Raw genomic sequence first — 25,953 nt, 5'->3', positions numbered from 1 at the left:
AGTGAAACAAAACCAAAATCATACGGTACCTGAAATGACTGGCAGGACTTCATTTGATTATCTGAGAGTGCCAAAGTACTCTGAATCAGGTTCTGGAGCACTAGGAAGTGAATATCATAGATACTGAAAGAAAACAATCGTATTACTTTATTCCAGGCATTCTGAGCATGAAGCACCCAATCACTAAACTAATGCAGTAATATTTAAATGGAGTGTTTGCCTGTAATGTTTGCATATGCGTGCACACACACAGTTAGTTAGTCACAATGTTGCTACATCTGAATTCCTAACGAAATGGGGACATTTCCCCTACGTGCTACACTTGGCTTTTTCAAGAACTTTTTACACTCCAGGATAGTTGGATCATAGCTCCTCCCAATCAGCCAATGGAGACAGAACTCTTAGGGTTTTTGATGACATCACACACCCACATAGAAGGATCTAGCTATCTCCCAGCCTTCACTTGACTGCTTCAGAAGCCATACTTTAGCAAACATAACACTTCCGTGAGCTTTTAAAATGACTCTCAATAAACACAGAGTACCAACATTCTCAGAGGGTCTGGACTGTTATAGATCTTGAAGGAGAATTAGCAGATAAAGAAAACTTCCCCTTCTCTCCTCTATACGTGTTCAGAAACTTGGGACCTTCCAAGGCAGTTTACAGCCTAACAATACAGATGGAATTAGTACCTGACTGCTGTCTATAATACCCTTCTGCCAGAGGCCACAGCTGCAGAAGTAGTCACTCCTCATCTATAGTGTTTTACAAACAAGAGGGACTGTAATACTACTTATGACTCCATTCCTTAGACTAGGTGGAGAAGATTAATTTGGGGATAGACCCGTGACTAATTAGATGAATTTAAGAAACAGAGATGTAAGATGAATATCCAGAAAAGGCTTCCTGAGAATGAAGTGGGCCAGGCAGGAACTGTCTCCCCCTGCTTGGCAGCCAGAAAACTAAACTAGACAAAACTCTGGTAAGTGTACAACAGGGGAAATTCTGCTGTGGCAGGGAGATGGAGTGGTCTGATACCATGGTCACGAGCACACTTATAAACACCTCAAGTCATTGTGGAAGCTTAAGCTGGCAAAGTTGGCAGTAGGCGCACATCACATCTGTGCTCCATGATCTGCACTGGCTGCCCGCTGATTTCTGGATAGAATTTAAGTTGTTGGTTTTGACCAACAAAGCCCTAAATGGCCTGGAACCCTACTTATTTGATAGGTTGCCACTCTCCCCATGACATACTGCTGCAGCTGTAATCCGTGAAGGTACTTCAGTTGGATTCCCATAGATCAGGGTTTCTCAAACTTCATTGCACCATGACCCCCTTCTGACAACAAAAATTATTACATGACCCCAGCAGGGGGGACTGAGCTTGCTGAAGCCCTGGTGCCCCGTGTGTGGTGGTGGTGGGGGGAGGCGAAGCCAAAGCCTGAGCCCCACTGCCCAGGGCTGAAGCTGTTGGGCTTCAGCTTCAGCCCTAGCCAGTGGGACTCGGGCTTTGGCCCCAGACCCCAACCAGTCTAAGCTAGCCCTGGTGACCCCATTAAAATGGGGTCCCAACCCACAGTCTGAGAACTGCTGCCATAGATTTTAAAGAGAGAGGGAGCGGATGGTAGACTGATCTCTGTGTGAGACACTCAGTTTTGGAACCAGCTTGCCTCTTGGTCTGAAACAGCTTGGACCTGACTGAGTTGCAGGGCATGCTGCGAATCCATCTGTTTACTAAAGCTTTTGGAGAGGAAGGCGTTGATGGGGAGTTGGTGAAAGTCTTTGTTGGCTGTTAGTTTTAGAATCCTCTCTGTAGCCTATGTCAACAGTGCCTACAGCTTTAACACAAGCAACTTTCTATTAGTATTTTCTCCACCTTTCTCCAATAACCAGTGAAAAGACTATCCGTCTCATTTTCACTGAGAGCCCGCAATAACTCAGGAGCTCTAATGGGAAAGGCCTCTAACTCCCCCTCACCTGTTGAGAGCATCCTGTTTGATGCTTTGATTTGCTTCATCTCCAATGGCCAAAACTCTGAACCTGGTTAAGAGAGAGTAAAAAGGAAACATTTAACACAGAAAATAGTATGCCCTGTATCACAGACAGAGCCCCTGATTTTATATTAACCCTTGAAACGCTGAAGGCTGATATTTATCATTGTTAATCTTGACACAACCTGCAAAAACAATGTTGGGGAACCACCTGTCCTGGCAGACCTCAGCAGAGGTGCCAAGGACTTAAAGAGCCACAGAGATGAATTCCCCAGTCTCCAAGAAGCTGTTTGTCCACATCCAGACTGAAGCACATAGGGAGGAAGCAGCATGGAGCCATTGTCTATGCTGTGGATACAAAATACTTCTGTCTACAGGGCTGGTGTGTGGGAAGAGAGAGAATTTTTGTATTAGAGAGGGATGGCATCTGCTCTTATCATCCCCTAATGTGAAGGAATGGAGAGGACTTATATGTTATTGGGTGCTAGAATGTCTAGTTCCCAGTCCCAGTGTTTTCTGCAGATGTGCAGCTCCTCTCAAAGTCAGGGAAGTTAATGAGGTGACTAACTTTGGGACACCAAAAGAATAAGGCCAACATTTTCATGCTTGGCTACCTAAATTCCCCATCTGTAGATGGGTACACTGATACTTACCCTTCCTTGTAAAGTGCTCTGCAATCTACAGATGAAAAGTACCATATAAGTGCTAAGTATTACTATTACAGCAACTAGGGATGTGATGTGTCCACTCTTTTAGGAATCAACATTAATACTTCATTTTTATTATTTAATGGAGACACCAACTACAAATCCCAATGTAAAATCATGCCACCTAATTTGTGCAAAACAGTGAGTGGTTTGTGACAGTTATCTATTACAGTCACACAGGGCACATTTAAGTACTCAAAATATTTTCTCTAATAGAAAAGTTAAAGACATGAACGACATTCATGAAAACTATAATAAAAATTTTCAATATAAAATGCAATTAATAAAAACAATATTTAATATCTGGTGTGTAGATGAGAGTAATTAAAAATGTAGAATCGTTATTTCAGAACAACTTTAATGAACAACTTTTCTTTGAAAACCAAACTGAAAATTTTTTTATACCATGATTCCAGGTGCTCTCAAAAAGTCTGAAATTCTTGACAGCAGATTCTCTATCTAGTTCTGATCTCACCTTTGCATATGACGTGAGAACATCTTAAGTAAAATACCTGCAATACAGCTCCTGCAGTGTATCTGGAATTTCAAGTTTGGGATTCCCGAGGGTTGAACTGAATTTCTCTTTAAGTCTCTCCACAAATTCTTTAAACTCTTTTGCACACACCTTTCAAAACAAGAGATTGAAATATTAAACACTTAGCAGGTATGTTTCCTACAGTGCAAAGGGGCAGTAGGACCTCCCTATTTCACATTCATAACTGGAAGACCCATTGCAAATGGCTACAGTTTATGAATTAGCAAGTAGGAGAAGCAGCACAGTAAATAAGCCAAGAAAATGTGTCATGAAATGTACTCTGTACCTTCATTTATTTAACAAATGCTGTTTCATAGTTATGAGTAACTAAATAACATATGAAGTATCCTATCAACAGTGTATTCTGTAAAAACAATGATATCTCATTACCAGTGTGACAGCTTTCTCAGAAGAGCCTTGATTTAAATCTCATCTGATTGGAGATTTTTCTGTATACCAGCCCTGCTGCGCAGATTATCAGACTGTGAATTTGTGAGGTTCCACTATTTGTCTCATCAAACAAATCAAGTCTAGCTTCTAAAAGCATTGCTGGAAAGAGCCCTAGTATATTGCAGGGGATGGCTGGTCCAGATATCTCATTGGGAATATTCCATTTGGTTCCAGAGAAAGAAAGACGAACAGGGACACAGCAGGAAGAGAAATGGAAGAAAGAGGGAAACAAAACAGTAACAGCTGGAGACAAAGAAAGGTGAAAACGACAGGGATTAGACACCTCCCCCCCCCTTTGTTATAAAGGTTGACACTAGAAACTAGATGCAGGAAGATACCCAGCTCAGTTTGCTGAAAAAGGAAGATTCCCTTTGCAGTTTTTCCCTGTGAGGTTTTTCTACTCCTTAACTTCTACTTTGTTTTCTCTTTCCTGTGCTCTCTCTGAACAAAGCAAGGGAGGAAGTGGAAGCGCAAGAAAGATGGTATTCTCTTCTAAAGGCTGAGACTGCACTCTGGTGGCACAGTCAGGCCAGCGAGGCTTTTAGGTTATGAGTCACAGTGCTATTTAACGAGCATATACTTGGAGCAGAAGCATCAGAAAACCCGCTCCATTCTCTTCAGCATGCAGATAACAAGATGGGTAGCTCACAACCAGGAGCAGCCTAGCAGCAGGGCACTCTGGCTACTTTAGATGCTGGCTGCCCAAAACCACGTTCCAATTAGCAAATCAGGCCTTTTGGTGATGTTAGGTCAGGATGAGTCATGTGGATGACATTGCCAGCGTCTTATTTACATCTACAGGAGCTATAATTCCAGCATGCTGGGGAACGGGGGGCAGAGGCAGGCTAAATTATTATGCTGGGAAGCCAAGAAAGAGGAGATTTTGATTAAGTAAATACTACAGGCAGCAGGTGCAGAGTGCTTCACCAATGACCCACTCCTCCAGCCCAGCTTCTGTGCTTTGCAGGCTGCTCCAAAACTTCTCAAGGTCCTGGTCTGAGCCTGGGAATAGCTCCCATGTCAACTAGATAAAAAGAAGTTCAGCAGCCTCTACAATGCTTCCAAGGGTCTCACCCAGGCTGGAGGAGAAAGATTGCGTCTTGAGGAGAGCTACTGGCTGAATTTCACATAGAAATACCCTGGCCATGGCCCTCAGTGCTGCAGAGGGGGGCTGGGTTGCCTTTTTTGTTAATCAAGTAAACTCACGTCCAGCACTGCACCCATCGTACATCATCCCAGCTCTCAGTATCTCCCCACCAATCTCTAGCTGAGCATCAGAACATGGTCACCACTGCCAGCCTTGTAAGGAGATTGTCTCATGCTTCTTGTTTGCCTACCACCACCCCAGGCCTCCTTCCAGGATTTCCTGCTGTCGGCTTCCAGCTAGTTCCTTGGACACCTGGTTTTGTCTCATGCCAGACCATGTTGCCTCCCTCCTGACTTCTAGTCAGAATATTCAGACAGTAAGTATATCAGGAGAGGCAGGAGGCACCAGAAACGCAAGAAGAGAAAGAGAGAGGCAGAACAGTCTTGGGGAGAGCTGATCCCAACCAAGCCCATGCTACAGCTTTAGAAAACTATTCCTCATCTCTCGGCCTGCAACACCTATTAGCCTTACTCTACAACCTTTAGGAATCAGCTGGTCACCACACCAGCAGCTCCATAGCTAAGGGTGAAAACAGCCTAGCCACTTGCAAAGCACAGCAGCTGGGCTTGGTGTGGCTGGTCCATGAAGAGAAAAAAAACAAAGAGGCAATTGTTGTTTTAGCCATGTTCACCTCCCACTCTGTACTGTAGGGGTTCCACTGGGAGCTAATCCTCTGATAAACAAAACGGAATGGCTAGATAATAGAAGAGCTAGTTGGGAATTTTCCAACAAAACATTTTTTTCTATAATCAAATGCCAACTAGTCAAAACCCAAACTGCAGAACAGGCTGGTTTCAACATATCTCGTGATTTGAAACAAATTTTGAAAAAAGTTTTGAACTAGTCAAAAAGTCCCATTTTGACATTTTCAAAATGAAAACTTTCATTTTTTGATTCAAAATGACTGTTTAAAAATGTTAATTTATTCTGCACAAGGTAACAAAGGGGATGAAATCAACACACAAATGCTTTGATTGGCTCAATCGGAACTTTTTTTTTGAGTATCAATTTGCAAAAAGAAAAAAAAAGTTTGAAATTGACTTTTTATCTCAATTTGGGAAAAATTTCAAAATTTAAAAAAATTATCACGGGATGGGTAAACTGTTTCCCACATAACTCTACATAACCAGTAACGAGACTGGTGGGGAAGATTTGGGGCAATTGACACCAAATGGATAATCTGTGGAAGCACAAATTGGCCTAAGAAAAACTAGCTTTGAGGATAGCTTGGCGGTACAGATCTGTATGCTAAGCAACCAAAGGTTAAAGCAGGCTCTGTTGCTGCACAGCGGTGCTGCTTTCTTGCTATTTGGAGGCTAACCATGTCTGTCTAACTCCCAGAATAGCAGTGATTTGGAGCATGAGTCTGTTTTTAGGAGGTTGACAGCACAAAGGGAAGAGACAAGAGGTGAATCATAGGAATCCAAATACAATTCCATGGAAATGTTATGTTAACCACTCTGTCTCCCTTTAGAATACCTCTCCTCCTACCTGTGGGTCTTGGTAGTTATTTTCTCTCTTCATGAAATCCTCAATAAGAGCTTTATCTTGGTAAACTTCAGCAAGGCAAACTCTGCAACAAATAAGTGTAAAAGTGTTCACAATTCAGCAAGGGTCACAATTCACAACTCAGTGTGTCAGAAAACATGCACACAACCGCTCATTTGGTTTGCCATTTCTATGCACCCTGGAGTACCGTATCAATGCTGCTGGCTGAGAAAGTGTGCCTACTGGATCACACACATGCCATTGTCTTCAGTGCAACTAACTCCAACTACCGTATCTTCATTTAAGACCTAAGTTCACTTTTGAAGGAGAAGCTTCTCCATAGTGTGAGCATGCTACCACATAAGAATAAGGAAACTGGTATAACAGAGTCTCATCACCTCATCGTCTCTTGGGAAAGAAAAGGGAGAGAAAAGTAGATCTCTGTCTGGATGGAAGAGGAGATGGAGTCTGAAATGATGCATATCTCTAGAAGTCAAGTTGTAGCTGTGTCAGTCCCAGGATATTAGAGAGACAAGGTGGGTGAGGTAATATCTTTAATTGGACCAACGCCTGGTGGTGAGAGAGACAAGCTTTCACGCTTACACACAGCTCTTCTTCGGGGCTGGGAAACATACTTGGAGTGCCACAGCTAAATACAAGGTGGAACAGAGTGTTTAGCATAAGTAGTTAACGGATCTGGAGAAGAGCTCTGAGTAAGCTCGAAAGCTTGTCTCTCTCACCAACAGAAGTTGCTCCAATTACAGATATTACCTCACCCACCTTGTCTCTCTAGCAGTCTAGTTCATCTGAGACTTAGGACACCCAGGAAACACGCCTTCTAGAGAAGTAGGTAGTTATGAATAAATTAGGTTTTCTTGTGATATTTCATTATTTTAGCAGAGCAAATTTGTCCTTCTGGCACGTCCCTGCATCTCAGTGACAATTAGTTTCAAAAGATCCTGAAGTGCAATCAATAATTCCCTAGAATGCAGGTCAACTGGACTAGCTGATCTGTACATGTTAAAAGTTCTTCAGCCAGTCCTATATCTGAACTTCAACAAAAGTTACATCTCATGGGTCTGTCTTCCTTGTTAATACTTTCTATTTGCTAGCTGAAGACAAATGTCAGAGTTCAGAACCTCAGCCATTTTTCAGTCATTAATTTCATCCCCCTTATTTAGTAACAGAACTACTTTCATTTCCTTTGATATTTTCATAAAAGCCTTTAAAATAAGTTTTTTTTATTTTTCAGAAACAAGAATGAGTCAAACGGAAGATGTTAGAGAGACAATTCAGTGTAATTATAAGAATACCACACATGTATACTTATTACTATGCATAACTGATCTGCTGTTACACACCAGTTGAAGCAGCAGAAGAGGAAAAAGGGAACAGATTTTATCAACAGTTAGATAGCACTGTAGATGAGATCTCTGATCATGATAAGATTTTGATAATGGGAGATATGAATGCAGAGGTTGGTAGCAGACATGGTACATAAAATGAATAATGTTGGACTACACAGCATTGGGACAGCAAATGACAATGCCTAAAGGTTAAGAACTTGCTGTGAGATGCTCACAAGGTTACATGGAGTTCATCAGATGGTCAAATCAAAAACCAGATTAATCACATCACCACCAGTAAAAGGCACAGACAGTCACTGATGGATGTTAGAGTTTATAGAAGTGCCAAGTGTGGCAGTGATCATGAACTACTAATGGGAAAGATTAAGATTAAGTTAAAGTCCAAGAAAGAGATGGGTGCAATTGGAGCTAAATTTGATTTTAATAAGTTAAAGGATAGCTCTGTGAGGGAGGCTTGGAGGGCATTTCAGGTCATTAATCTGTGATGATGAAGAAATCTCACTGCAGGCTGGATGGGAAATATTCAAGGAAGTAATAGAAAACAGTGGAGGAAGTTCATGGGAAGTTATTGTACTATTGGCAGATGTGTGAATTAATTAATTTCCTCTTTGCTACCTTGAAACACTGGCGTAGGCGACTTGGAATAAATGCCAAGACGACAAAGTGGTTGTATCTTGGAAAAGGGACAACAGATAGTGTCGACATGCAGTGGTGGTGAAGTCATAGAAAAAGGTAAATCTTAAGCGTACCTAGGAAGCTTGGTCAGTGCCAATGGTTCCATCAAGGATGACGTTAAAATGATGTTGTTTTAGCTACATGTGCTGCACAGAAATTGATGAAATTATGGGCTGATAAAAACATTAAATTTGGAACCAGACTGAAAATTTAGCAAACCAGTGTACTAACAAAATTACTCTATGGTCTGGAAGCAGCTGCATTAAAGACAGAAGGTGGGAGGCAGCAGAGATGAGAGCATGCTGAAAGATGGAAGCTGTAAAGTGGAATGCTTTTAAGACAAATGAAGTGAGAAGGAAAGCAGAGTGGGAAATCCAGGTACAGGACTGCGTGCAGTTGAAAAGATTACAATGGTAAGGACACTGGAGAAGACAGACAGATGATACGGTGCCAAAGAAAATAATGCAAAAACAACAAAGGCCAGTCTGACATAGAGACCGACCATCAACTAGATGGAGGGACACGGCACGTAGGGACATGGCCAGGCTGGCCTTCATGGAGGAATAAACCAGGGATAGGAATGAATGGTGATGCTGTACTGCTCCTGGTGTCTGCAAAGATGCTCGGAGATGAAAAGATGATACTTATTCTAGGCAGAGCAGGTCGTGTCACCTATTAAAATGACCTGATTTCCCGTCATAAGACCCTGTATACAGGTGCTTACAGCTTTGCCAAACTGCAAGCTGAAGCTGATTTTTTATTTTATTTTTTAAGTTTCAGTCATAACCGTTCACACGTTTCTGAATGAAGTGAGGGAAAAAAGTTTTGTTATGATAAAATTCTGGTTACCTTTAATTTGAGAAGCTCTAGAGGCTTTGGCACAGGGACTTGAAATTCAGCAGGGAGTGGCCTGTGTGTCAGAGAGGTACCTTTTGCCATGACAGTGAAAATACACCCAAATTTGGCCAAGTTACAAGCCTCTGAAAAATCTCAGTTTGCACATGCTCAGTGGAAGCTTGGGAGTTTCATGACAGTTTTTGGAAGAGTCCATCTGCACTGAGTATGCTCCAGCCTAGGGCTGAAGGGGCCAAGCAGGACTTTCCCTGCAATTCCTGGTTCTAGCTGCTATGGGGTCAGGGTGGGGAACCACAATTGAGGGCAGGGAAACTGTCCTGTGGTCTCAGTGCTCCCGTGGCTGGCACCCAGGCATGTGGAGAAGGAAGACACCCAACAGACACTAATGCAGAAGGGACAAAAGCCAAGGGGTTGGGGTGGGGAGGAGAGTGGGAGAAGGGGACAGGACAGGACCAAGGACTGGGATTGCCTGGGCAGGGGGATAGGAGCAGGCAGGAATACAGAGACTGAGCAGGGAGACTGGACAAAGAATCAGACATGGAGAGAAGAGGAGACAGATCTGATGACAAAAAAAGGGTGTGGGGGAGAACTATGTCTACCTGGGGAAAAAGACAAGGAGCTAGGGACAGGGTAGACTGTGACAAAGCTGGCTTGGATGGAGGTGAGGAGACAGATTGGATAATGAGCCCAGAAAGGAAGACTGGGACTGGGAACCATTGTGGGGAGAGAAACTTGAGGAGTGGAAACTTGCACTGCCTAAGCAAGGAGACAGGGGTGAGAAGGAGACAGGACTGGAACAGAGACAGGTTGCAGGAGATGGGATAGAAGGGGTCATGTTTAAGGGGGAATGGACAGAAATGTTTGAGTCCCACTAAAGCACACTCCAGTCCAGTGTCTACAATCAAACCTAGTATTCCTGAGTCTGATCACTTTTCTGCTGTCAGCAAATATCTATGAAACCCACTGGCAAAGTGACCAACCTCTCCTTAGTACTGGTTCACAGAGACTGACAACCTACTACTGCTATCAGTTAATCTGTTAGCTCAAGTAGTAGAGGCCTGTGGATTGGATCTCCAGGTTCCAATCCTGCTGATGACCCATGTGGGTGAGTCCATATGATGCCACATGATGGAATTTGTTTTTTCAGTTTGCTTTTTTAAAAACCTATGAAATTACACACAAAAATATTACAGTAAAGGAACATTAAGGCCACAAAGTCAAGCACTCAAAAGTTAGGAAACAATAAAGATTGCCTATATAACCTTAATTTGGCACCCCTCTGAGCATTCATGATAAAATCTAATTGCATAATATTATTTCCCACAGGACCCCTGCCTCATTCATAGGCTAGAAGTTGTTCTAGGGATCAATCAGGTTGGATGGGCAACCTCAACACTAGCATTTCCTATCTTTAAAATGCTTGGCTTTGCAACCTAAATAATACTTTAATGTTGCTTTTTGTGTGTAGTATGTATGATACACCCCCCTCCCCCCCAAAAAAAATCATCAGGAAAGCCTGTACCTAGTTTATAAAATAAAAGTTAAAGTGCCCCGGAACATGACCCAGACTACAGTAACTTCAATGAGGCAGAGTAAGTCTGTGGAACTCAGAAGTGATATGGCAGGACCAAGAATCCCTGCATCCCAAACTTTGACTCAGCTATGTGTGGTGCACCTGCCTCTGCCTCAAGATGTCATAGATCATGTAGCATTCCAGATTAACTTGTACAGAGATGCCCAAAGAGGGACACTGGAGATTTGAATTAATAGGATGGAGGGGGACAAAAAAGCAGGAATCCAAGTACAGAGGAATGAAATCCTTAACTTCATTTCATAAATATTTAGAAAGACAAATTAAAAAAAATCACTTACTTATAATTAAGATAGGTTTGTGGATTTTTGACAATGTAGCGAGCTCTTCGTCCAACAGAATGAGAAGTTTTATCTAAAGATTCTTCAAAGCTGGCATGCATGATATCTCGGACAACCTGCCATGGAACAAACGGTCCTTTCACCTGGATCAAATACAAAAAGAAAGTCAAAGCTCATCTTACTTTGACCTGCAGGTATGCAAGTGATGGCTGGCACTAGCAACAACCACTAGAAAAAAGGCCGCAATCCTTTCCTGTATGCCCCTCCACACACATTTATAACTGTCCAAGACATTCATTTTTGCTGCTGGGATTTTCCATGTTTGCTCTGTTCCTAAAAGTGAAATCTGGTCTGGAAATTTTGAACACAACCCCTTCAACCATTTCTGAGATATGGAAGGGTACAATAGTTTACTTTTCCCCACTTAAAGTACAGGCTAAGACTTTAAAGTATATCATAAGAGGGGCTAGTAGCACTTCCTATTAAGATCACCCTATACTACTTCTTATAAGACTCTGTTTTCAGTTGCTTATAACTTTGCCACTTTGTTTCAACTGAAATTTTCAATGCTCGGTGTTTGCCTCTGGGGGGAAATTTCAGCCAAAATCATTTAGCTGTTTCTGGAAATGAGTCAAGAGAAAAATAGATTGGTTTGCCCATGTTAAAGAATTTTGCTCACCTCTTCTTTGAATAGCTCTAGCACGCCCATTCTTTGGAGCAGTGCCTTGAAATATGGCAGGGGGTGACCACTGCACCAGAGATAAATCTTTTCCTGTCTTGTAAAAATCCACTCACATTAACCCAAATTATAAGCCTCTGAAAAACTGCAATTTGCACATGCCCAGTAAACACTTGAGGGATTTTAGCAGCTAAAATCCCTCAAGATGTCATCTGCACTGAGCATTCTCCTGCCCAGGGCGGAGAAGGACTTTCTCCGAAAGTGGAGTCTGAGTGCTGCAGGCTATGCTAAGTCTGGACACCTGAAGTGAAAACAAGGAGTCTCTCTCCTGTGCTCTCCATGACTGAGCCCAGGCAGAGTAGAAGAGGAAACTGTCTGATTTGAATGCAAAGGGGACAAGGGCCAGACCCGTGGAGGGGATGGATGAGTAAGCTAGGATAAGGAGCCTTTAAGGGGAGGAAAGAGAGGGATTGTATATCAGTACAAACCAAAGTTTTGTTTAATGACAGCTAAAGTTGCTTCAGGACACATCCCATCTACCCATAGTACAGAAGCATGGGAATAAGAAACTAAGGAAAATCTCCTGCATTCCTTGGTACCTTCACTTCACTTGCAATGCTGTCAGTAACAACTTTCCACTTCCATCTGAAACACATTATAATAAGCAATATGTACCTCAAACTACATCCAACTCATAAAACCTTGGTAATCTCATACTCTCGTCTCAGAATGGCACACATCCTATTCACTTGGAAAGTTATCCCCCCTTAACACTGAAGATTCATCACTAAGTTTTTTTGTGTTGTAAGTTTTAGCACTGGTCCCAACATCACATACTACAGAAGGACAATTTCATACTTCATCCTGCTTTTCAAAAGAGATCCAAAGAAAAGGTAAGAGTGCAGAATATTTTATCTCATGGTGCTTTTTGGTACAGCAATAGCTAAGCTCAGATTTCCCCCTTCCAAGTACCCTAGAAAATTCAAACCGCTTTACAAACTACAAATCAGCATTTCAAATTAATCCTACAATTCAAATCACACAATACCTTGGAAACCTTTGTCACCTCCGTGAACATAAAAAGTCTGAAGCAAGCCCAAATGTGGTGTTGCTTCCACTCCCCCATAATACAGAGGGATACGGCAATGCCAATGCTATACTGGTACTACTGTGCACACATTCAGTAGAGAAGTGATAAGTGAGCACCTTTGTGTTTAGCACATTACTGGCAATTCGACATAGCATGAGCAGGCTGTCTTCTTGCACAGTCCAGGTGACACGCAGGCGCGTCATTCTCAGCAGGGCGCTCTGGTCAGCCTCATCATGGTAGCGCAGCTTTTTATTTTTTTCTACAGACTCCTCTAAACACAAACCCAAAGAGAGACAATTATACTAACAGTGTTTGTAGCAAGGCCTTTATTCTTATTGAATTGTATTATGCTAATAGCTAGAGGCTCCAGCTGAGACTGGAGGCTCATTGTGCTAAGTACAGTATAAACATATAGTCCCGGTGCTGAACAGTTTACAGTCTCAACAGGCAAGACAGACAAAAGGTGGGAAAATGAAAGCACTAGCTTTATTTTATAGGCAGAGAACGGAGGCACGGAGAGACTAAGTGACTTAGTCTGCGCAGTATTTCTGCCTGCTCCCAAAACATGACTTCTATTATTTATTATTTGAGGTAGTGCCCACTACGTACAAGGTGCTCAGGAAAGTGTCCCCATTCCAGAAGCTCAAACTGAGAAGTCTGATTGAACATCTAATTGTAAATAATTTGTCTGACAAAGTTAACAATTTCAGTGATGAAGGGCCTCATCACATCCATCTCTAGATGATGATTAATTCCTGGCGCTGCCACTGACCTATTCTGTGACCTTGGACAAGTCTCTTGACTGCTTTATGCCCGTTTCCCCAACCTTTGTCTGTTTTGATGATAAATGCTTTGGGATAGAAATTGTCTTTTACTATGTGTGTGTAGAATGCCTAGCAGAATGGGATCTGTAAGTGTTACTGTAACATACATAATAATAATAAGGGGGGAGGTAGAAGGGGGGGAGTGAAGGATGACAAAAAAGAGGAAGGCTGAGGGGTTTTAAGACAATGAGACTGAGATTAGCATTGTTGAGGTGAAGTCGAGCTCCTATTTCACAGTGCCAGTGTTTTGGAAAAATACTGGCAAGATGATGAGCAGAGAAGAGGTGAAAGAGGACAAGGGAGAAGTAGTCAGCAGGATTAGAAAGGAAGAGTCAAATCAACTTAATGTTGTGTGTCAGCACAGTCTGGTGGCCTTTTCCAAAGGGGCTCAACAAAGCACGAACAGCGATGGGAACAACTTTGCCTGGAAATCCAAGGGGTGGACAGTGGTCTCATTAGCATAGGACACAGGGGAGCTGAAAGTAGAGACCACGGAGCTAATAAGGGGAGGGATGTCAGGTGGAAAGGTGGGGGCTGAATGCAGCAGAGAAGCCAGAACATGAGATATTCAAAAAGGAAGTAATGGTTGGAGAGGCAGAATTCAGAGATGGAGACATCAGAAAGAGAGGTTATTAAAGACCAAAAGTCCAAGAAAGTAATGAGATAGAGTGGAAGAGACACCCCAAAGCTGTCAAAGTAGGATGTTGAGGGGAAATGAGAGGTAATGAAGTCAGACTGGTCAGCACTGGAAATTCCTGAGAAAGGTAGGAGATATAGAGCCAGGCAGCAATCAGCAAGAGGAGATGGGGGCTAAGTTCCCTTTAAGATGCATGGCCGCACAGCAGGCTATCAAGGGTCATGCAGGCGCGCAGCCATAGGGCCTGGACTGGAGAGGCGCCTCTCCCCTGGCCCCAGAGCTGCCGCAGCCAGAGAAAGGCACCTCTCCCAAGGCCCCGGGATGCTGCAGCGAGAAAGGGCTGTGGGGGAGTCCTCACTCCTTGCCGCAGCCCCGGGGCAGCCTGCACCCCAAACCCCTCATCCCTGGCCCCACCTCAGAGCGCACACACCCAGTCAAAGCCCTCATCCCAACCCTCTGCCCCAGCCCTGAGCCCCATCCTGCACCCAAAGCCCCTCATCCCTGGCCCCACTCCAGAGCCTGCACCCCCCTGTACCCGAACTCTCTGCCCCAGCCCTGAGCCCCCTTCCACACTCCAGACCCCTCAGCCCCACATCACCTCCATATTGGTGCACATAACAAAATTCATTCCTCACATGGATGTAAAAAAGTAGAGGGAACTTTGGCTGGGGGCACGAGGGGCTTTAGATAACAGCCACTCAAATGGAAAGGGAGAGAAGAGCTGGATAGAGTGGTTTTCAGAGAGGAGCCTGGTGTCACCAGCATAACCTTCAGGATAGGAAGGAGAGAGCACAGACTTAGAGGGAAATATGTGGCGTATCAAGGCAAGTTTATAAAAAAGAATTAAGATTCCAGGGAGTAGGAGGGAAAGGAAGAAGAGGAGGAAGGAGTGCAGGGAGGAAGGGGGCAGCAAAGACAGGGATTGGAAGGTTTGTGAGAATGAAAGAGTGCAGGCAGGGGAGGAGACACTGAGACAACAGTGGGTAAGAAAGTAAAGGCCATGAAAGTCATGGAAGAAGGGTTGGTAATGCCCACAATGTGGGGAGGAGGGAGAAGGAGTGTGACAGGAAGAGTGAAGGCCAGAAGCCAGGAAATGATTTCTACAGAAAGCAAACTGACCACCCTGTGGCTCTCCATGGGAGAGAGCTCTGAGCTGGGACACACCAAGGGTGACTGCAAAGCTGTGGTGCAACCACAGCAATGGCCAATGGGGCCCAAACTGGGATCTGTGATTCTGCAGCTAGTATGAATGGCGATACAGATCTGTAAGTGCATGCAGCTAAAGGACAGAGTTCAAGCATGCTGCTATGCTTCCCCAAAGCCAGCACATAGCCCTATGGCACTGACAGCTTTCTGTTCACCAGGAGGGCAACCCAAGGAAGTGGCCAATGAAAGCTTTTGGTTACAGGAAACCTCACGGTCACCACAGCTCCTCTGAAGTGATGCCACAGCATGTAGACTGCTCAAAACAAAGCTTCTCTTACTGACAAGCATGCTACTTGTTTACCTCTCTTTGTCTTCTTTGTCTTCTTTCCAGTGTCTTTCTTAAGCCTCTTACGTTTCTGGCTTTTTCCACCCCTCACTCTCTTGGTTCTGTTCAACGTTGCTTCTTTATCAATCTCAATACATTCCTCCTTCTGCACAGGGGACTTTGCGCCTTCCCTTGCATTCCCCAAAATGTTTATTTTACTACCTACAAAGAAGTACATTTACATCAGTGGAATTTTATAGCAAAATATGCAATGCAATGTTAAGCCATCAAAAGTCGAAATACGAAGTTACATCAGAATATACCACCCAAACTCTGTCCCCTCGTGTATCTGCATTATCAGTGTAGTCATGTAATCATGTATTATTTCTCAAAGACAACGTAACAATAGGATTTTCCCCAGGTTTAGATATCCGTATCCCTAAGGAAACATATGATAATGTAGTTGAAGACTGCAATGCGATGCACACGTAAATCAAGAGGGCAGTTAAAGTTTTACATTCAACTTTAGGTTTCACATTCCCTAACTGTGGTGCTTTACTATGCAATCTTAATATTACTGTAGCTCTATTGCATTCAATTTCTTCCAACTTATTGGGAATTAAAATCAAACCAAATTTGAAGAAAATGGTTTGATAGTTTCAAAGTTACTCATTTTTGAAGTCAGCAAGTGAGCCACCTTATCTCAAGTTAGTGTTAAATAAAAAGATTCCACTTCCACTTTAAAAAGTTAATCATAAAAACACCCAGGCTACACAGATTCTCTTCAAACATGGCTTGCAGTTTATACATTTCAACGAGCTCTACAAAACAAGACAAGTATGACGAAAACTTGGGACTTGGGCAGGTTTTAAAGTTTTGAATATTTAAATTCATCAGGCCCCATCATTTTCATCAAAATTCATCATTTTTAAAAGCTTGCTAATTGCATTTTACAACTTGTCTATAGACTGACTAAAGAGTCTACTGTTCATACTTACAGGTTTCAGAGTAGCAGCCGTGTTAGTCTGTATTTGCAAAAAGAAAAGAAGGACTTGTGGCACCTTAGAGACTAACAAATTTATTTGAGCATAAGCTTTCGTGAGCTACAGCATCCGATGAAGTGAGCTGTAGCTCACGAAAGCTTATGCTCAAATAAATTTGTTAATCTCTAAGGTGCCACAAGTACTCCTTTTCTTTTTGTTTCTTTAATAATACATTTTCAAAAACTTCTAACTTTGGTTTAAAACAAAAAAGCAATATTCTTTAAACTAAGCAGAGGCACCTCAATAAGGAAAAAAATTCAGCCAAAAAAGACTGATGTTTTGGGAAAGTATGAAAATGTGAAAACTGTTTTATATTCTACATCACAGTGGGAAGTATAAGACGCCTGATACAATTATGGCTACAGTAGAAAGATCTGAAAAAGCTTCTGGCTTGTCAGTCATGTAGAATGTGTGTCTGTCTGGCCTTTCTGCAAGATGTGCTTCTGAGGCCACGTCTACACTACCTGCTGGATTGGCGGGTAGTGATCGATCTATCGGGGATCGATTTATTGCGTCTAGTGTAGACGCAATAAATCGATCCCCTATCGCTCTGCCATCGACTCTGGAACTCCACCACGTCAAGAAGTGGAAGCAGAGTCAACGGGGGAGTGGCGGCCGTCGATCCCGCGCCGCGAGGACGCGAAGTAAGTGATTCTAAGTCAATCTAAGATACGTCAACTTCAGCTACACTATTCTCGTAGCTGAAGTTGTGTATCTTAGATCGATTCCCCCCCAGTGTTGACCAGGCCTTAGACTCTCCAGGATGAAGTACAAATGACCAAATACTGTCACACTCATCCAGAAACAGGAAACAAAGTTTTTCACTGTTTCAGTAATGACCTAGAATAGCTCATATTATGGGACGAGTGTGAAGAACTCACATCATCACTATGGGTTTGAGAAAGAGGATCATAGTTCTAATGCAATTACATATTTTATATGCACCATTATGTTACCTCCAGTACTGAGTGGAAGGGGGTGTTTTGTTAAGAAAGTCTGGAGTCTCACTGTAAGTCCATTTTCAGGAACGGCACTTTCCTAAAAGCAACAAAACATCCACCAAGACAAGATGTAAACACCAAGGAGTACACACTCTAATATTAATAAATTCAAGATATTTCTGAGAGAAGAATGTATTGTGGACAGTTTTCAGAAAGAGATTTTTAATTTAAGCAGTAGAAAGCCTCCTGGCATGAGTCAAGGTTGAATTAGTAACGTACTCACCACTAAATATATGGATAGTTTAAAAACATTTCTAAAGTTGTATTGAAACCACCACCATTGTTGGAAGTTCTGAACTTCATACTAATTCTGTCAAGCAAAAATTTGTGGAGGAAAAGTAGAGAGGAACTAAGAATTTAAGGAATTTATGGTGGGAGTGCTCTAAGGCTGTATCATAGTTAAGACTGAGCAGCAATTTCTCTATAAAACTGCTTTTCAAAGTGCTCTAAACGCCATATGAATTTCCAAGAAGCAGGAAATACACACAAAACAAAACACAAACATTAGAAAACCAGAAAATGCACTCCATCCACCCCACCACTCCACCTAACCATATCTCTAACCCCATGGAAATAGCAATAAAGCAGAACTTTAGCCATTCCCAACAATATCTTCCATTTTCTGTGTGGCCACTACAACTCCAAATCTGTACTCTTATTTGCACACTTCCATGGACCCTCTGTGCTGCACCATTAATACGGGCAGTATATGTGGTGGGCTGACAGACATAACTGAGAAAAGAGTCTCAGCAAGGGATCAGAGGCTTTTGAACACTTTACACTCCTCCTCCCCTACCCCTGGAACACTGTTCTTTTCTTCCCTAACCTTCATATCTTAAAAGAGCTGTACAGTACTGTGATATCCCCCAGGGACTCCGGAGGGCTGCACTCTCAGGGGGCAGAGTTAAGGTCAGATGGGAGAATGGCATGGGAGGCATTATCCTGTACTGACAGATTTTCTAATGTTTGTTGTATGCATTTAATGCTTTTTGGAGGTTTCAATGTTCAGCCACCAAATTCCGTGTTCTGGAAGTGTACAAAGCACTATTCAGCAACCTTTTACCTTCATATTAATTATGTGTTTGGGTAGTGAATTCTCCTTTGGCCGAATATGCCGTTAAAGCAAATCTCAGTAAAGCACATGTACTGAAGGGAACCATAACTCAGACTGCATTTCACAATTCAGACAAATTTTCCATCCACTGAATATCAAAATTCACCAGGGTAACTATTCATTTGCCATCTGCTACCTTTCATGTTTTTATAAAGATGCCTTGATAAGGAAAAACCTTACAAGGATATGTGTCCTTGGGAATGCACACAACTAGAGTAGCAAACATTTCTATTAATATTTCAACAACTCTTAAAAATACTAGACGTTAAAAGTTTAAATAAAGTCGAGCCATTGCTATATAATAAATCCATTTAAAAATCCTTACCTTCCTAGTTTTATTAATGATATAGCTTGTCCATATCCAATTGCGTTTTAAATGTCCATAAAAGCTGGAATCCAGACCCCCAGCTCCCATCCCATCCCCGGGAATGCATCCATCATCCACCACCTCTCGACTTCCTCTGAGGAAAAGAAACAAAATACATAGTAACAGACTTGTAAGAATAGCTGACAAGACATTTGCTAGACGACTTTGTGTACACCTCAACAGCTAGTGAGTTGGTGCAAAACTGCAGGAAAAGGCGCACACTCCATTGATCACACCAAAAAGTTGGCAACAATGTCAGCTTTTCTACTCAGCTTAGGTACTCAGGATCCAGGGAACTGACTTTTCAATTTTAGAGAAAAGAACTGAATATTAGAAATTGCAACCAAAGAGACTGCAGAACTGTTAACTTAGATTAAACTGCAGGACATAATTCTGCTCTTACTAACATCTGTGCCACCCAACTGGAGATAAAGTTTGCCAAGATGAAACTGATGTTAGAATTCAGCTAACAGAATTTTTAATTGAGATAGCACAAAGGCCTAAAAGAACACAGCTTTATCTGTAAAATGGAGCTGGCAGTGGCTCACACTTGATTACCTTCTGAATTTCAGGCTCATGGACATGGTCAATAGTAAAGGTGATGAGATGCATGGAAATAAAGACATCAGTCATTAGAGCTGAGATTTGAACTCATAGGCTCCTGGCTGCCAGTGCAAGGAACTTTCGTTTAGGTTTACAGAGGAATTTAATGGGTCTCACTCTGAGTCAAGGGTGATGGAGGTTTCCCTAAGAGGGTGTGCAGGAGACAGAACTTTTTGGGGGGCATGAGCTCCCACGGGAATTAAAGACCTCACCATCTTCTGCTCCAAGTGAAAGATGTAGTTCTTCAACTTGCTTTCTCTAACACAAAGCAGCATCTGCACTAAAACAAACACAACACTCTACCAAAAAATCAAAACACTACACTAAACACACAGTTCAGAGTGTATAAGACCAGAAAGGCTCACTCTGCTCTGACCTCCTGCACAATACAAGTCAGGGAAGTTCTCTGGCCTAATTCCTGTTTGAACTATAACATATCTTTTAGAAATCTAATCTTGATTAAAAAGTTGCCAGTGATGGAGAATCTACTTTGTCAATTGTTCCAATAGTTAATCTCCCTCACTGCTAAAAGTTTATGCTTTACTTTCAGTCTGAATTAGTCTAACTTAAACTTCCAGCCACTCAATCTTGTTATACCTTTGTCAGGTAGGGTGAAGAGTCCATCATCAAATATTTATTCCCTACGTAGGTACTTATCAACTGTAATGAAGTCACCCCTTAACCTTCTCTTTCTTAAGCTAAATAGATATAGTAATAGACTCATGGAACTAAAAGACATGGTTTCTCACCCTTTAATTATTCTCATGTCTCTTCTCTGAACTGTCTCCAATTTAGCAACACCCTTCCTGAATTGTGGACTCCAGAACTGGACACAGCATTCCAGCTGTTGACGCCCCAGTGTCAAAAACACAGATAAAATAATCTCTCTGGTCCTACTCAAGATTCCAATTTATGCATCCAAGGATCGCATTAGCCCTTTTGTCCACAGTGTCAAACTGGGAGCTCATATTTAGCTGATTATCCACCACGATAGCCAGATCTTTTCAGATTGACTACTTCCCAGAATAGTGTCCCTCATCCTGTACATACGGCCCTGCATTCTTTTTTTCTGAGATGTATACATTTTCATTTAACCATATTAAAATGCATATTGTTTGCTTGCACACAGATTACCAAGTGATCCAAATTGCTCTGTATCAGTTTTATCATCTCCATCATTTACCGACCCCCTCCCCCCCATTGTTTGTGTCATTTGCAAACTTCATCAGTGATTAGTGTGTGTTTTCTTTCAAGTCATTGATAAAAATGGTAAATAGCATAGGACCAAGAGCCAATCCCTGTGGGACCCCACTAGAAACATACCAGCATGATGATCCCCCGTTTACAATTACATTCTAAGACCTATCAGTTAGCCAGCTTTTAATCCATTTAATGTGCGCCATGTTAATTTTATATCTTTCTAGTTTTTTTATTCAAAATGTAATGTGGTACCAAGTCAAATGCCTTGCAGAAGTCTAAGGGAGAGGATGAGTGAGAGAAACAGGACAGATGTTTTTCACACTGCTTAATACACTATGGGGAGGCACTCAGATATGATGTTGAAGAAGGCAGTATGTGACAGTACAGCGTAGCAAAATTGCCACTCCTAAATACACAGTATTTATCTTGGCAAGTTTTTCATTTACAAAGAAAAAGTTATGAATCATGAGATTAAAAACTACTACTTCACATGACTGATACTTATTAATGAGCTCGTGTGAAGCTACACATGGCACAAGGCATGAGAGTTTCAGATTTATTGCAAGAAGGTCTTAAAACAAAAGATAAGACAATCCAGTTCAAATGTCAAAAAGTGATCATTTTAGAACTCGTGATTCTCTTTATATCACTCCATTTTTCATCTACCCACTATGAAAAATTCAAATATTAGACCAGATTATTTTATGAATTTTTTGTTGAAGGTTTAAAATTCCTGTTAAGCATCAGCCTTAACTATGCTGTCACAACCGGCTCAAGCATAATTACAAGTCATAACTAGGCAGAGATAAATTTTTAATAGGCTATCAGACAGTATTGTGATGGGGACCACTTAAGGAGCTAGATAGACAGAGGAAATAAAAAATTCAGTCTGGCAACACGGTTCACTGGAATCAGGTTCCCCAAATGCAGCAGAAAAGTACTGCTACTAACTTAAAATGCATAGGGTGCGATTTACAAAAACACCTGACTGAAAAGCAAAAATTCCATTGACCTTCATGTAACTTAGGTACTTTTGTAAAACCCAACCATAGTATTCAACTTTTTGGAAACACTGACTGATCTATAACAGACTCTGGGGTTTCTTTATTACAGCAGAGCAGAAGGTTAACCCTTCACCTGTGTGTGTGTGTATATTATATATATATATATATATATTTTTTTTAAAAAAAAAGAGCATATAGCTTGAAGTGTGACTTTCATTAATGCTGATGCGTGTTCTACCTATATATCACAATGCAGCATGTGTGCAGTTACTGACATTATTGCATACATAACAATGGGCTCATACTAATCAAAGGACTGAATTAGGAAAATGTCTCCATGCAGTTTTTGAAAGTCTAGTCATGGTGAAGCAAAGCACTACACAGGATTATATAAAGGGTGGACACAGAGAATCTTCAAACATTAGCACTGCCACAGTGGTGCTTCTTAAACATCATCCAAAAGTCTTCAACAACACTCCTTGCTGTTGGATACAGGAGGAAATTTGAGCCCAGTTTTCTCACTGGTCACTTAACCAGCACCCTGGTCTTTAAACTAGTCTGCTAACTGAAAACACAGGACTGATCAACTATCTTCCCTATTGGTTAGATGGACTCTAAAACAGAAAGACATACCAGATTAAGTATTATGATGCTAACTTCCACTGACTGCATCTGATGAAGTGAGCTGTAGCTCATGAAAGCTTATGCTCAAATAAATTTGTTAGTCTCTAAGGTGCCACAAGTACTACTTTTCTTTTTACTATCAGTATAATACTCTTAAAATGAACTGTTCTGTTCTTAATAATCCATCTACTCAGTGACACAGAAAGCTGGAAAGAGACATACGAGGTGTATTCCTCCATTGCACACTTTCGTTCAAGATTGTGCTTATCCACTGCTGACTCCTGTTCCATCTGCACATCCAATGTGGTGCTGGCCTCCTCACCCTGAAGATTACTTCTTTTTGCACGAGGATGGCGGACGACTCCTAAACACACAAATGTACTTCGGTTACTATCAGTATGAAGAGTAATGTTCCAGTCTCTCCCCAATCCTGCTTCTGGCTGCTTGCTGCCACCGTGGCAAAACAGTTGGGCAAATGAGTGGGGCAGATGTTTCACTGAAATAGAAATGCTAAGAGAGAGTCAGAAACACCCTCTACCACTTTCCTTAGGTATCAAACATGCTGCTTTCATAACATAGTTGCTTGTGAGGCTCATGGCCTGGACCTTAAATTCCAACATAGAGATCTACTTAGCACAGGAGAGTGGTGGTGGTACCCATCAGGAAGTATGCTGCACACTGATGCTCTGGGCACAGACCCCAGAGATTAGAGTAGCTCCTTGGAAAATGGACTGCTAATAGTCCTCAAGAGACAGCCAGTTTAGGATTGCTTGAACTCAATGTGAAGCAGCCATGCTATCTTCCTATCCAATGTGCCCCCTACACTGGGGTGGGGTTGGAGGAATAGTGCAGGATGGACCTGTACCAGCTGAGAGCTCCCCCACACTGGGGGAAATTCTGAGCTGGCCAGATGCATTTGGGTTTTGGCCCTTTGTGCTGACAGAACAGCAGGTTGGGCCTTGAATGAAGGAGAGCACCCATAGGCTCAGTATAAGCTGAAGCCTAACACATAGTTTTGCTGTTTTCCCTCAAGGCTCAAAGCAAACAATTTGTTAAAAACCCTACAGCTTTCCAAAGCATTATGTTGGTGGCACAGTACACAAATCCCCATATTACAGGGAGCCAGATGTACATTATATCTATGACAGCCTGGTAAACATATACTACTGCACACAGTCTGAGAGCAGCAGCACAATTATAGCACTGCCAAAATGGACATCGGCTCAATTACACAAAGTTGTCTAATGCCTTCTGAAAAAAACTGCTTCAATATAAAAAGGAGGATGAAACTGCAAATGGATCATTCTGCTTGGCTGCTTTCAAGTTACAGAAACAAAAAAAGTTGCTTTTGGTTTTAGAAGCTTTTGCTCTTTAACCAATTATTGCTAGTGCACTACTCTACCTTTATTAAAAAAACCCACCACCACCAAAAAGACACTCCCCGATTGCAAAAATACTGTAACCACTTACAACTGTAACACTTATTACTTCGATGAACCTGTACTTATGGGCTATGTCAGAGTATCTAATGGAAGGTTTAGCAACATGGTTCTCAGAAAAAAGATCTCTGCCCATGCTAGTCAGGGAAATCATGATAAAAACATGTTGGCAACAAGTATTTTTTAGCTTGCTTGGCAAGGACCGAACTAGGCCCTGTAAGGGAGTGGGGGTGAATAATTTGCCTTGTACCTCTGCTCTGAAGGTATTAACCTGCATGAGTCTCATTCTTGGCTCTCAACTCTGTAGCATGAGATGGACAAACACCAAGTCCTAAAGTTTTCTGGTCCCCAAGGGCAGAAGCCAGGAGTGTAACATGCCCTGTACTGTTGATTGTGCTCCATGCTGCACCTTAACCCCTGCCCTTATTTGGAGATTTCCAGTCAGTTTCAGATTACACACACCCCAAATAGTGCCAATCACAAAAATCGATCAAGAAGGTTAATATTTCAAAAGCTTAGACAATAAGCTGCAGAACAGACAGATACTTGCCCATAGGGGTTCAGAGACAGTAAGTTAAAGGTGACAAGACCGAATCTGCCTTACTTCATGGCAAAGTGCAAGGGAAGGTGTGAGACGCAAAGGATATAAAGGATGAAGGTGGAAATGACAGAGAATGCTGGATCATACCATACCTAATGGAGTATTAAGGCAGACACACTGCAAATCAAACCAAAAGTTTTCTACGTCCTGCATAGTGTTCAAAACATACAAACGTCTCTCAAATGGGCGACTGCTTTGAGCCAGGTTATAGTGAGGGTCACAGATAGTAGTATCAACAATCACTGCATTTCTCTTCGTATAGACGAATACCTGTGAAATACACAAGGTTTCACACCTGTAAGTAAAATTGTTGAAATGGCTATTTTAGCAGGACACACAACTCCATCTATTCCAAGTGGCCCATACTGGCAACAACCACTTTGCACATTGTTGTCATCTTGCCCAGTGATGGCACTTTACTCTGTGATTAGGGAACCTATTCTGGGTTCTACAGAGAGACAATCTATCATCACCCAATGGCTAGGATCAGGAATACAATTTCAGAGATTGTTATCAACTGTGTTGTGGTAGAATATATCACCTGCTCAAGTCAGAATTTTACTGAAGTAAACTATTTATGCCTGGAATTCCTCTTACTGGTTTGTTCTACTCTGATTATGTAGTCCACTGTGTATGCAAGAACTATTGTCTTTAATTCAGTAATGAATGATTGTATAAGTGTGTTTAATCCCAAAGGGACACCTTTCACAGTTATGTTTTCAAAAAGCCACATCTCCCAATGCAGGATTTACATGGCACCCGAGTTCCCAGTAATGGAGGCAAACACGTTAAGGCAGTGTGACATTGCACCCCAGGATGCTTTATGGAAATATGCTTATGAATGTAAATATGACATAACTGGAATATGTTTTATGCTACATATGCCGTGTAACATATCTCTGCAAAGGTTATGTTCTACTGAATATATTCATCCTATTTGTATGCATGTAGAGAAAATCTATTTAAGCCCCTGGGAGACTTCTCCATTTTGTCTTCAGCTGGCTCAAGAGATAGCCTCTCCACCCCGAAAGGCTACCTGAAAGAAACTGGAACAAAGGACAGTAACCACGGGGGTGTGAGCGATTGCTGGACCCAGACTAGAAGGAGGCTAGTCTGTAAAAGAAGCTTATTGGAGCATCTCTGAGGGTGAGATTTCATCTGTAATCACT

At 42.0% G+C, this 25,953-nt stretch overlaps 1 protein-coding gene across 1 annotated transcript in view; it reads right to left on the bottom strand.

Moving 5' to 3' along the window:
* The window catches only part of GTF3C1 (general transcription factor IIIC subunit 1), an 83,266-nt gene that overhangs the window by 16,734 nt on the left and 40,579 nt on the right, over nucleotides 1-25,953 (bottom strand). Inside the window, exons 19-29 of the mRNA XM_074965612.1 lie at nucleotides 24,877-25,054; nucleotides 22,967-23,108; nucleotides 19,272-19,407; nucleotides 17,788-17,869; nucleotides 15,825-16,010; nucleotides 12,973-13,127; nucleotides 11,088-11,230; nucleotides 6,322-6,403; nucleotides 3,211-3,323; nucleotides 1,978-2,040; nucleotides 30-123 (exon numbers count right to left, since the gene is read on the bottom strand). Of these exons, the coding sequence (XP_074821713.1) occupies nucleotides 30-123; nucleotides 1,978-2,040; nucleotides 3,211-3,323; nucleotides 6,322-6,403; nucleotides 11,088-11,230; nucleotides 12,973-13,127; nucleotides 15,825-16,010; nucleotides 17,788-17,869; nucleotides 19,272-19,407; nucleotides 22,967-23,108; nucleotides 24,877-25,054 (1,374 nt within the window). The remainder of the gene's footprint in view (nucleotides 1-29; nucleotides 124-1,977; nucleotides 2,041-3,210; nucleotides 3,324-6,321; nucleotides 6,404-11,087; nucleotides 11,231-12,972; nucleotides 13,128-15,824; nucleotides 16,011-17,787; nucleotides 17,870-19,271; nucleotides 19,408-22,966; nucleotides 23,109-24,876; nucleotides 25,055-25,953) is intronic.

The sequence above is a fragment of the Natator depressus genome, chromosome 10, assembly GCF_965152275.1.
Source record: "Natator depressus isolate rNatDep1 chromosome 10, rNatDep2.hap1, whole genome shotgun sequence".
Taxonomy (NCBI): domain Eukaryota; kingdom Metazoa; phylum Chordata; order Testudines; family Cheloniidae; genus Natator; species Natator depressus.
This window is presented reverse-complemented; position numbering and strand designations above follow the sequence as displayed.